Genomic DNA, 13,630 nt, shown 5'->3' with positions numbered 1-13,630 from the left:
ATCCCCCGACACCAGGTCCATGTCCCTATCTCTGCAGTATCTCAGAGCTTCCAGTCCGGTCTTATTCTCTCGGATCAGAACCAGTTTATCTGCAACACAAACAGATCAAAAGAAAATCAAAATACAGAAGCATTTAAATACAGGATCCAGTGCTATTTTAGTATCACTGCGATACTATAGTTTCTATCAGTATTTTAAAGAGGTTTTTATTTTGACAGAATAATTTTAATTTTAGTTAAAAATGCACTAAATGTTGACATAACTTAACGTTGTATTTTATTTTTTTTTTTTTTTTATAACTGTCTACAGTAAATGACAATTCTGTTATTGTTTACTCACCCTCATGTCGTTCCAAACCCATAAGACATTGGTTCATCTCTAAAAGACAAATTAAGACTGGAGCTGAAAAACTTTTCCCATTCATTCTGTATGGTAGTGCTTAAAGGGTTACTCCAAACCAAAATGAAAATTATTTTTTGTTTTATTCGCATACAAAAAATATTCTAGTCGCTTCATAATGTTAGGGTTGAACCACTGATGGCAGATGGACTATTCCGACGATGCTTTTCATGCTTTTCTGGACTTTGACAGTGTAACTTACTTGTCAGTCTATGGGACAGTCACAAGCCTCCCTGTTTTCATCCAAAATATCTTAAATTGTGTTCCAAAAAAGAGCAAAGCTTTTACGGGTTTGGAATGACATGGGGGTAAGTGAGATTTTGAGACGCGTTTTACGATATTGTTTTGTTTAAACAACATACACTTTTAAACTACCTTGGCTTTATTAACTTTTACATAATTGATTTGTTGTTTGTCGCAAGGAATCTTCAGATTTTACCTCAAGTATTGTTTTGTTTAAACAACATACACTTTTAAACTACCTTGACTCTACCCCAAGCAGGTAAACTGAATTCTATGCTTCTTTTTGAAAATAAATAAATAAATAAATAAATGGTACAATTAATTACATATATTATTATATAATCATATTTATATGATTAATTATATCAGTTGTTTTGAATGGTATGTGATTTTCAAGTCTTTAGTGCAAATACTGTACACAAAATTAATAAAAAAGATAGGCCTAACAGAGCTTTATGAATGTGCAAATACTGTACACCACGCAGTAAACTATAAATTCTTTATAAATAATGCAACTGCTGTATTTTATTGTAATATCTTTGTTTTTAAAGTTGAATTTTCATAGATGTCTTGCTATATCATGTTAAAATGATCATGTTGGCATACAGTTAAATCTTTTTTATTTTTATTTTTTTTTCTTACTCAAATTATTCTTATTGTATTTTTCTAGTGCTCAAATAATTCACTTATATGATGTCTAAGTTTCTGCCTAGTGTTAATTGAAAAAAAAAAAATATGCAGTGGTGTGTTTAAGGAGTAAATTAGTTTGTAGAACCCTTCAATAAAGTTGGTAAATATATTTTATATTTGCGGGGTGGGGGGGACTAGACATAGTCTCAGAAAAATGGTTGCAGGAATCTCATTTTTCATGGTATCTCCTTCAGATTTGAAATAGAAACTCATGAGACATGTGACTTTCAACCCATTACTTAGATTTGAAATAGAAACTCATGAGATGTATTTTATATCAAATTAAAAAACAATTCAGTGTGGTAAAAAAAAATTCAAGGCACTTCAGTGTCTATAACTTTTAATATTTTTGAGCATTACCAACTCTGGTTGAACAAAAGTACAGCCCAAAGGGTTTTCTTTCCAAAGACATCAAAATTATGTGTGTAACACAATGAAGTAAGGAACGGTTACAATTTTAAGTTAGGTAGGGCACTTCCAGTTGTGAGTCCCATAATGGGGGGTGCTGGCTAACAGGTTAAACAAAATCAAATCAGGTTAATAGTGTAATATAATATGTAGTGTGTAGTTAATGATTCAGTTAATTTAACTATGTGTGCTATTCTATGAAACAAGTACATATATATATTATTTTCAACATTTACAGTGTGGTACCATTTAAAATAATTGTTTCCTATGTTAAATGTATTTTATTCCTTTGATGAATTTTCACATCATTATACTCCAGTCTTTAGTGTGTCATATGATCCTTCAGAAACCATTTTTATTTGATAATTTTCTCAAGAAACATTTCTTATTATAATTAATGTTGATATTATCAGTGTCACTACAGTGTTGAAAGCACATTAGAATAATTTCTGAAGGATCATGTGATGCTGAAGACTAGAGTAAATAATGCTGAAAATTCAGCTTTGCATCACAGGAATAAATTACAATAATTAGAGAATATTTTCAAATGTAAAACAATTAATTTAAAATAAAATAAAAATAAAAAATGCAATGCTGTCACGTCCCTGGACTCATCATGTTGTTGTGTTTCCTCCATGTGTTCCGTGTCCCATGTTAATTGTGTCATTCCTAGCACCTGTGTTTTCCCAATCATCCATTGTTTATAAGCCCATGTCCTTTCAGTTCAGTTGTGTCAGAGATTATACGTCTACCTCTGTGTTTCCTGTGCTCCTGTCTTTCCTGTGTATTCCTGTGGATTATTGTATTAAAAGAAGATTGTTCCATGCTTTCCTCATTTCCTCGTTCCTCGCTACACATAGCGTGACAGAATCTCTGACTCATAACAGTTTAAATTGCGTGTCTACCCTCTGTTTTGTTTTTGTGTTTTTTTCTATCAGTGTTTTTCTTTATGTTGTGTCTGGATCCCCTTCTTCGCCCCGAGTACCTCCTCCTCCTGCTGGAGCAGGGGAGCCGATCTCTCGGAGACCACACAAGACTGTTCACACTCGTAGCTCACACCACCAGCTACCCAGATGTGCTAAAACATTAGTCACATTTAAATCTAGACTCAAAACTCATCTGTTTAGCTGTGCATTTATTGAATGAGCACTGTGCCATGTCCGAACTGATTGCACTGTATTTTATGTATATCTAGACTCAAAACTTAACTGTTTAGCTGTGCTTAACTTTTTAAATTCATTTTTAAATAAGTCCAATTTTAAATCATTTCAAAGTTTTAAAATTGCTTGTTTCATTTTTGTTATCTATTTTACTTTCTTCTATGTAAAGCACTTTGAATTACCATTGTGTGCGAAATGTGCTATATAAATAAACTTGCCTTGCCTTGCCTTGCCTTCTATAAATAAACTACGAGGCAAGCTTCTTAAACATCACATGTAGAAGCTGCCGTCATCCCGGTGGATGGTCCCCCGAGGAGGATTTCACCGCATTTGTGTAGTGGATTCTGGCGAGAAACAGATCGCCACTCACCATCTGCCCCGTGGATGATCTCGTCAGAGCCACTCCTGACCCAGAGCCCAGCCCACCATCTCCCCGATGCGTGAAGCACATGCCCGAGCCCACGACGACCGGCGAGCCATTGCCACATGGAGCGACAGAGCTGAGGATCGCCGCGGAGCCAGAGTCTGTGACGTCAGTGCAGATGTGTGAGCCGGCAACCCCGTCTGCTAAGGGGGAGAAAGCCATGGATGGTGTGAACGCGGAGAGGAGCTCTGCCCCCTGCACTGCGGCTGAAGGTGAGCTGAATATCGGCATTAGCAAAAGGGCCAAAACGTAGGAGGAGAGAATATCATGGGCACAGGAGTCTGAACTGGAAGGTGAACTGCCCCCTCTCCTCTCTCCGTCATCTCCACTGGTCCTATCCAGCCCTCCTTCGTCCTTGGTTTTCTCGTCCAGCCCTGAGGGGGCTTCAGATCCTCCAGTGCCTGCTCCTAGAAAGTGTCCCCCAGTGCCTGCTCCTAGAATGTGCCCTCCAGTGCCTGCTCTTCAAAAATGAATGTCCTCCCAACTGCTCAAGCCTCCTCCACCGCTGTTATCTGGCAGCCCCTCTGCTCGCCTTCAGCCCACTACCATTGCGGTGTGAGCCCCACGGGACTGCCATCCTCCAGTGTCCCCGTGGTCAGAGTCTCCCTACCCCCCTCCGGCTGCCTGGGGCTAGCTTCAGACCATTGACCCATTGGCTCCACCATGGCTCCTTGCTCCCTCTTCTCCTTCATGGCCCGGCAGTCCACAAGCTCAGCCTGGCTCCCTCATCCCACGGCTCCACCTTGGTCTGGTGTCGACAATCTTGCGCTTCGGGACTCCAATCCTCTGGCTTCGCCTCATCCCTCCATCCCACCAGCTCCACCTCAGTCCTCTGTTGCTCCGACTCCACCACGGCCTCCCAGATCAGCATCTCTGCATCAGTCGCCAGCGCCATCGGGCTCCACCTAGGACCTCTGGATCCTCCCCATCACCCTGGCTATTTGGCTCTCCATTTCCGCCTCAGGCTCCTCCACCACCTGCTCCACCACCATTGGTAGGCCCCCTGGAGTCAGCAGCCACTCCTCGTCCATGGCTCCTCCCTCCAGCGGCTCCACCCGTGGGCCACTGTTATGGCTGTGGCCTGGGTCCTGCTGGGCTCCTCCTGCTCCAAGCTCCTCCTGTCTCCTCCCTGGCTCCTCCCTCTGTGGTCTCTGTCTGCCGGCCCCCTGCAAGTCCCTGGACTCATCATGTTGTTGTGCTCCCTCCATGTGTTCCGTGTCCCATGTTAATTGTGTCATTCCTAGCACCTGTGTTTTCCCAATCATCCATTGTTTATAAGCACATGTCCTTTCAGTTAAGTTTTGTTGGAGATTATACGTCTACCTGTGTTTCCTGTGCTCCTGTCTGCCCCGTGTATTCCTGTGGACTATTATATTAAAAGAAGATTGTTTTGTACTTTCCTGGTTTCCTCGTTCCTCGCTCACTACATAATAATGAATTATAAAATACATTTGATATATTTTATTTTAATCTATATTTCAGGAATTTTAGATGATACATGCTCTGACAAGACCCATGCTCCCACAGAGCAGGTCACCCCAAAGACTGTCTTATTCCACCATAACATCACACCAGGCACTTTGACATTCTACTCCATTTAAAATAATAAATCGTCTTACTGGCGTTTGAAGCGACGGTCTTTTAGCATTAGCCTATTTACTTTAACTTCTTAAGTAATAATATCAATGGTATGATGTTTCGAATCGCGTCATCAAATCTCTGAAATTACAAAACATATACATATATTTAATTGTTATTTTTCAAAATTATTGCTAGGGACAGTTTGGCAGTCACTGGACATGTAGGTAGGGGACACGTCCCTGGTAATCCCCTTCTAATTCTAGCCCTCTGCGCTTAACGATGAGCATTTACCAATTTTTTGAAGAATCTTTTGGGTCAGGGAAGCGGGTCAGTTTTTAATATTTTCTCTTTTTTCTTTTTTTGCAGTCCAAGTTGGTGGGTTAGTTGCAAAATGTCGGTCGGTTCTTTGAGGTTGTTTATAGCAGTGACCCGCCAGTGATGACTGCTATCTGTTTATAAGCAACTGGGAAAAAGCACAAAAGTCAGGGGATGTCCAAACTTCTACAGGCCCCCAAAACCCCGTAGACCTCAGAGGGTTAAGTAGTGGACTTGAATATATATTAATACATTCTAAAGGGAAAGTACTTTTTGTATATTTTTAGATATTTTTTGTTATAAATAATGATTTCATGCATTATTTGCATTAAAGTTTATGATTACAATCAAACCTGAACATTATGTTAGAACGAGAACACAAGTAAGCATTTTAACTTTTTTGATTTTAGAATTTAATTTAAAAAATGCAATTCATTCAATTTTGTGTAGTTTATATGTAAACATTTTGCAATGAACATGTCTATTTTTTCGCTGTAAAATGTCAATGAACACTAACTAATAAAGGAAGGAATAGTAATCCTCAAAAGGAAACAACAATAACAAACAAGCTCAAATAACAGGAAGCATTAAAAAATGAAACAGTAAATAAAAAAGAGAAATAATAAAATAAAAATAAGAGTTATAAATACTATTCTAATCCTTTATCCTATACGGGCTTTCTATGTAACTGCTGTGTATACTAACTACTATAACTGTTTTATTACCTGCATACTAACTCTACATAACCGCTAGCCTAAGTGTTGCAGAGGTCACAGATAACTAAAGCATGTCTCTTGTAAACTGGATTTTTGCATTTTAGAACATCATACCTTCACTGCTGCTATTTTTCTGCATTACTTGTGTTCAGGTGTTATTGAATGGATTTCACATTCTCAAAACTTTGCTCTGTGTTACAGTCACAGTAGTTCATAGGTGTCTATGTGTAAGTGTGTGTGTGTGTGTGTGTGTGTGTGTGTGTGTGCATCTGTGCGTGAATGGGAAATAGTGTCATCCCCTTCACTTTCTGTGCACTTCTTTTTCTCTGCTTCTTTAGATCGATTTATGGGTTGTGTACACAAATATTCTCAGAATTGTTGTATTTTTTTGTCTATTATTTCCCCATTCATTTCGTATGGCCAGCCATTTTTGACCAATGACCTTGAGTGTTACTTTTTTTTAAGCCCTCTTGGAGCTGTTCCTGAATCATGCCCTCAATTTTTTGTAGTCTACACCCCAAGTGCCATAAAGTCACCACATTTCATGCTTCATTCCGACAGGGGCGTGAGGCACCAAATCTGGGGCCCCGGGTACACACCATCTTGCTGGGCCCCCGTACAAAATACCATAGTGATACCAATGGGTGGGGTATTGCATTTTTTATCATAAAAGCACTTAAAATGTAAAACAAAATAAGCCACACTCTGATTAATATATATTTTGTTTTTATTGTCAAAAGTACTACAACTGGCTACTGAGATGATAAAAGGTCTAGCAGGTCCAAACCTGACTAAATCACATATACTGTAAAGCAGTTCTGAACAATGACCATACCAAATGAGAGAAAAACTTTGGTCTGAACATTAATAAACACAAACCTAAACAATGTCAGTTTTACTAAATGCCCATTGATCGGTCTTTGTACGCGCAAATTTGCTGATCAGGTCTTTAAAGTCCAGTTTTTTTGGGCCAACTGACTTTCTACAGGAGTATAGCAAGGCTGTTCAGTCTATCCTGGGACATTGTTGATCTTAAATAGTTCTTTACAAGTTTAAGTTTACTGAAAGCACGCCCCCTCCAGCAACAGTCACTGGGAGTGTACAAAAGATCCTCAAGCCAATGCAAACTTCTCCAAAAATGCTTTCTAGCTGCATTTTGTATATGGCATTCAGCAGCTCCAGTGGTGAATGAGTATTTGGAAATGTCTCCAAATAATTGCTTTAATGAAGCCTTCCAAGTGATTCTTTCTTTCTTTCATGTTGAACTACAAAGAAGATATTTTGGAAGAAAGTCGGTGAATCAAATGATTGATGTGGATTCATTGACTTCCATAGTAGGAAAAAAAAATACTATGGAAGCCAATGGGGACCGAAAGTAACTGTTTTTAATTACCAACCTTCTTTAAAATATCTTCTTTTTGTGTTTAGCAGAAGAAAATCATACAAGTTTGGAACAACCTGAGGGCAAGTTAATGATGACAGAATTTTTCATTTCTGGGTGAACTATCCTTTAAAAAGTTTAAATGTGCAATAGCACAATGTACCCCGACATGCTTATTTCCTCTTAACACTTAATTACTAAGTGTTAAAACAGGCAATTCCGCTAAAAGCTCTCCTTGTCTCACTGTCACATCCACCTCACTGTTTTTCTTTCACTGGCCATGATAGAGGGGGGCCTGCTGCAAGGGTCTGAAAAACTGAAATATATGGCTTCAAATGGTTTACTTCAAAATACCTTATTGTCACAATGCCTTTTTTTTAAAAGGAGTGTAGGCTAAGTACAAGTTAATTGCTGATTATTTGTCTGTTTAAAAATAAATGCAACTATAGAATCACAGAGGTACACTAACCGCCAAACTAGACATTCAGTCTTTGAATTACATTTTAAAATAAGTCATTTTCAATCATTAAGATGCACATTAAACTGTAAGAACAATCCTGTACTTAATGTAAGAGCGTGCGCGAGCTAATTTGCATAACAATGCGGTAAAATAGGCACTAACGATCTATGTTTTCGCGGATGTTAGATTTTGACGGGAGGAAATATACAGTGTTTTCATGTAAACTTCTGACTCTAGGGGAGAACTGCAGCAGAAGAGAGAGGAGACCAGCTGCGCAGCTGCCTGGAGTAACTTGGTGTGTTGAGCTCCCCGGCTCCGCCTCAAATCTGCTTCTCCGCCTATTATTACCAGAAAATTGTTTGCTCCGCTATGTGGTGTGAAACTATAAGTGTGGTATATTATTCAAATAGAGTACGAACATAAATATATGCTATTCTACCTGGAGTAGATGTCTTTACATGTTAAAACAATCATCAATGCTTTCGATGATGCATTTAGAGCTCACCTTTCTTTTAAAAAAACTGAGTGAGCAGCTGCTTTGCCTCATTTGCCTTTCTCTCTTTAATCTTCTTTTCTTTTCGTTTTTGAGCCCCTGATTTTCCTTTCTTAAGGATAGACATGACTCTTCCCCTGTCTTCCTAGTTTACATCACGGCTAACTCCTGCTCCTGTCTCATTAACTGATTCACCGCAGGTCTGTGATGCTATACAAATGTTAGTGCATGTATATGTATAAAACTGATATAAAAAAAATATAAAGCTGACTTCTAAGGCCCCACCCCCCCCGCCTCGGGCCCTGGTGTTGCTCATTTACCCCCCAGTCCGGCGCCCTGCATTCCGATGAAGCTGTGATTTTTAACATTTCAAAACGTAAAATATTCCCCTCATAAATGACCAAAGACCCCACAAGGGTTGATTCGTTGATCAATGCTGTATCAGAGCAACACTTGAAAATGACCACTAGGTGTGACCATAGAGATGGGTGTCGAATTGTTTCGAAGCCGTGGCACCTTTGCTTCGACCGTCTCAGTGTTTCACGAAGCCTCGCTCTGCCAACCACTACTGAGGAAATGGGGAGGCGGCGCTGTTGGCCTACTTAACAAAATAAAATTAAAATACACAGAAATAATTTAAAAAAAAAAAAAAAAAAAAAAAAAAAAAAAAACTTTTGTTTCTGAATAAATGAAGCAGTATGTCATAAAATCATGAGTAGGTTTTGATTTAAATATAAGCTATTGTTTACATGAATAAAAAAAACACAAACATGACACTTGTAAATTAAATAATTTTATACATACAGATTTATTCATTAATGTGTAATATGTTTTCTTTTGAGCTCTAAAGGTTTTCAGAGTTTTAACAACTCTTTTGCCTTAGACCATCTAAAAATGTTAAAGGTTACCACTGCATCTTTCTGGAAAAAAAAGCAATGCTTGATACAGTATATAGTTGATTTATAATTATTTTCAAAGCTTTTAATGTACTGTCATTGTAAAAAGAACATCATTATTTTTAATTTAGTCTGTGACGATATACCGGTATTAGAAATAACCGCAATATTTAAAATGAACCGTTCTCTCATGATAACTCCACATGTAAACACTCCAGCGCCAGTACCTGGTTGAGTTCCCAGGTGGCAGTATTGTCACACAAGAAGAAGATCGCAGCTACTGTGAGGAGAGCCATGTTCTTCAGAGTAAGTTGCCATTATTTTACTAGTCGTAGAATGAGAAACGTCATATTAACCTGTTAATAGCGGTTTTCTGTGTTTATATATTTATGCAAAGGGTGATTATTTTAATAAGTACTGCGTTTTCTTTACTCGTCATATTTTTGTATTTGCAATTGATATGGCCTGTGCATAGTAACACTTTATTTCTTTGTTCAGATCTATTAACAGTTGCCAATGACAAAAACTGGATCTTGAAGGGTAACTACCGAGGGACCACCCCTTGCTACATTAAACTCAAAATGTTAAGTTGGTCGAAGTGCCATGCACTTAATGCCTCATCTCAAGGCCATTCCTTCAGTAAGGTTCGCTGAAGGCCAAGCATTAGTTATTGACATTAAATATATATGGGGCTTATAATATAACAATGACCAATGTCTGCCAGTACGTATTAATCTTAGTCTATGCTACTTCAGCATTTTACTCTGCATTATTAAAAACATTAATGCAAACACCTTACAGGCTAGCAGGTAGCAGTTAGCGTTAGTTAATACATTGGTTAATATGGAGTCTAACAAAGTATTAACTCTACCAGTTCAGGATTACTTAATACTTTGCTAATGCTAACTTATAAATTTACTAATGCATCTTCACATTAACAGATTAACTGATTATGATGTGCTTAAAGCGATAGTTAAAATGAATAAAGGAACAGCATCTTCAGCATTACTTAACCTTTTGCTCATATTTAACTGTTAAGTAATGCATTAGTTCATGTTTTAATTAACATGAACTAACGGTACTCTGCCTGTCGATGGCTTTATTTAATAAGCTTTATTTAATTATAGTATATACACATACATTTATTTAGCAGCTAACGCACACAATGGATAAACAATGCTAACTCCCATTTGGACACTGATTTGGGCTATTGGTAAACTTGGAAACTATCTAAGCATCAGCTGATAATGCTTCTCAGCATGTTTGTGACTGTTTATTAACATGACTTACCGTGCTTCAAACATTTTGTGAACCTTATTGTAAAGTGTACTGGATTTTGGGGAAGCCGGGTGTGGTATGAACTTTATATATTACAGCCGAGCTGAAGGAAATACTTCGGTTTCCTTTGGAAATCGTTTGGTTCGCAGTGGCGATCTACTGGTAGCCGCGCAATTGTTCTCTTCTCGGGGTTTGTGAGGTTAAATGGCCGGGAACAGGATGGACTGAGACCTACAAAAGCATCGATCTGATGGAGTGGATTAACTGACTTAGAAAGCCGGAACAGAAATGGTCCTCTTGGAGAGACTTTTCCAGTGACGATGCATCATAATAAATAGCAGCTTTAAAAGCATAAAGGTGATTACCAGCTATTTGTCCATCATCCTGACCATAGTTGCTCACTTCCAGTTAACGTTAGGAAAAACACCTCCTTCTTCTCTAAGATTGTTTCTTTCTTTATTTAATGCATTGATTATATAATATAAATGTATATAATGTATACCACTGTTATGTAATAATATAATATGTAATAAAGTTTCTGAAAATGTGAGAAGATGCATGAATATAAACTTTCATTCATTTTACAAGGTCCGATACAATCCAATAATGATGACTTCTTTGTTTAATGCTGGACTAGTGCGCACTTTGCAATGAAGGTTCACAAATCCCCTTAGTAAATGTTTAGTTAATGGTAGAAGTCATGTTAATAAACAGTCTACAAACATGAGAAGCATTATTATCAGTTGATGTTTAGATGGTTTCCAAGTTTGCCAATAGCCCAAATCAGGGAGTTAGTATTGTTTATCCATTGTGTGTATTTAGCTGCTAAATAAACGTGTGTTTATACTGTATGTAGTATAATTAAATAAAGCTTATTAAAATAAAGCTATCTACAGGCATAGTTCATTTGTTAATTCATGGTTACTAATGCATTAACCAACGTTAACTAATTAAGTTGTTAATGTGAAGAGAAGTATTAGTATATGAATAAGTTAACATGACCAAAGATTAAGTAATGCTGAACAGATGTGTTGTTAATTTTTAGTTCATTTTAACTAACGCATAAACCACATCAGTTAATCTGTTAATGTGAAGAGATGCATTAGTAAATGTGTAAGTTAGCATTAACAAAATATTAAGTAATCCTGAACAGTGTTATTCTTTGTTAGTTCATGTTAAATAATGTATTAACTAACGTTAACTAATACAACCTTATTGTAAAGTGTTACCACATTAATGTGCTGTAAACTAACATGAACAATAAATGACTCTTTGTTAATGTTTTTATTAACATTAACAAAGATTAATAAATTGTGTAATAAATGTATTGTTCATTGTTCATTTATGTTAGTTAATACATTAATGTTAACAAATGACATCTTGTTGTAAAGTGTTACCATTAATATTTATTCATCATACTGTTGAACTTGACTATTTTCTCTCTTGTTATTTCATTGGAGCTTCAAAGAAGACGGAGAAAGCCAGAGTCTTGTGCCCTGCGTTTATCAGTATCCTTATGTTCGTTGGGTGAAAAAGGAAAAACTCAATAAACAAAGTAAAAAATGATTTGACTGATATCTTTCCTCCCCCCAAGGTTATATAGATATCATGATATATTGATATTGTGAGATTCTTATGGCCACAATAACTGTGATATGAAAAATCTAATATCGTAGACTGCCCCTAACATGTACACATACTGTACTGCGACTGATTGATCTACTCACCATCATAACACACAAAGGGATGCTGATCTGAACAGAGCTCTTCTGTCCATCCTCCTTCATCACTGATACCAGTTGATACACAGATGCTGTTTCTGTTTGTTCCGATGCTGGGTTCACCAGTTCTCCAGTGTGTGAATGTAGCGGTGCTGTTATCTGACCAAACCCAGAGTCTGTGCAGACCGTTCCAGACTTGATCATCTTGTAGCATGTTCTTAATCTGATTATTCTCACTCTCATTCCTCACACTGGCCAGATCTGTGTGTTTCTGTGGCTGACAGTATTTCCTGAGCCGTCTGTCCAGTTCTTTTTTGTCCTGTTCAAGGACGAATCCTGTACTGGCTTTAAAACAGAAGGACATTTGATCTGATATTGATTAAGAGAAATAAATACAAAAAAAAAAAAAAATACCAAGTAAAGAAGACAAATCCATGAACAAAATTGTGGTCTTCATTGTTCATAACTGCATTTTTATTTTTATTACTGGACATGAAATATTCAATATTTTTTTATCACATTTCTGTGTTGTGATCTCTTACAGCTGAACTCACCATTATAGCAGATGAAATACATTGTGTAACTACAGCTTGCATCATGCCAATGTCCTTTCTGTGCTTTCGCACAATTCACTCCACTCCCACAATCCATTAAAACACAGTCTCCATCTTCTTCTGGCTGCAATGGTTTTGCTGTCATTTTATCCCATTTCTCATACAGTAAATCTTCTCCCTCTGTAGAAGGCAGGGTCACCTCAGAGACCAAATCCATGTGCTTGTGCTCCTCAGTCCAATCCAGACACGGCCAGAGTTACTCTTTATGGCCTGTTTTGTGTCATTCTGTTCATTCATGTTATTGATAGTGACCAGATCTGTGTAGTTCTCTCTGCAGTATCTCTGAGCTTCAGTCCAGTTCATGTTCTGATTCACAAAGTGATACTGACGCGGAGACGAACTGAGCACGACTGAGGAGAGACACATTCACACAGATCTCACTCATTATATAAGTGAGAATATACTGTAGGGTGGCTTATGGTCAAAAAGTTTGATTGATGAGGGTCATAAAAGCCATCTGTTTTGTACACCTGTTTGGACCCCCCTTCCTGTCCGAGCACATCTTTTTGTGGACCTAAAAGGAATTTATGATTCGGAGGGAAAAGTGTTTTTGTGTGTGTGGCCATTTGAAAAACTGTTCAAATCTATGTGCTTTAAACTTTAAAATGTGAAAACGTGAAAATGGTATAAAGGAAGTTTTTATTAAGGTTTACATACAGTACACAATGCATTTCAAGAAAAAGGTTCTAAACAGATGAAATAGAAACAGTGTAATGATCGTTTTTGTCCGGGAAAAGAGTAAAAAAAAAAAAAAAAAAAAAAAAGGTTCAAGGTATGTATTTAAGAGTTGTTAAAACAATTTAAAAAGGTGTTAAAGTTGTTACAAATTAAATAAAAAGAAAACTAGGTTA

The 13,630-nt window shown here is 37.4% G+C and overlaps 1 protein-coding gene across 1 annotated transcript; it reads right to left on the bottom strand.

The window, feature by feature from the left end:
- Positions 1–12,163: 12,163 nt before the first annotated feature.
- Positions 12,164–12,529, bottom strand: LOC122140848 (rheacalcin-2-like). The gene has a single exon (XM_042745993.1). The coding sequence runs from the start codon at positions 12,527–12,529 to the stop codon at positions 12,164–12,166; it is 366 nt and encodes a 121-aa protein (XP_042601927.1).
- Positions 12,530–13,630: the final 1,101 nt, after the last annotated feature.

This window comes from Cyprinus carpio, chromosome B19 (genome assembly GCF_018340385.1).
Source record: "Cyprinus carpio isolate SPL01 chromosome B19, ASM1834038v1, whole genome shotgun sequence".
Lineage (NCBI taxonomy): Eukaryota > Metazoa > Chordata > Actinopteri > Cypriniformes > Cyprinidae > Cyprinus > Cyprinus carpio.
Note: the sequence above shows the minus strand (reverse complement) of the source record. Positions and strands in the feature narration are given on the sequence as shown.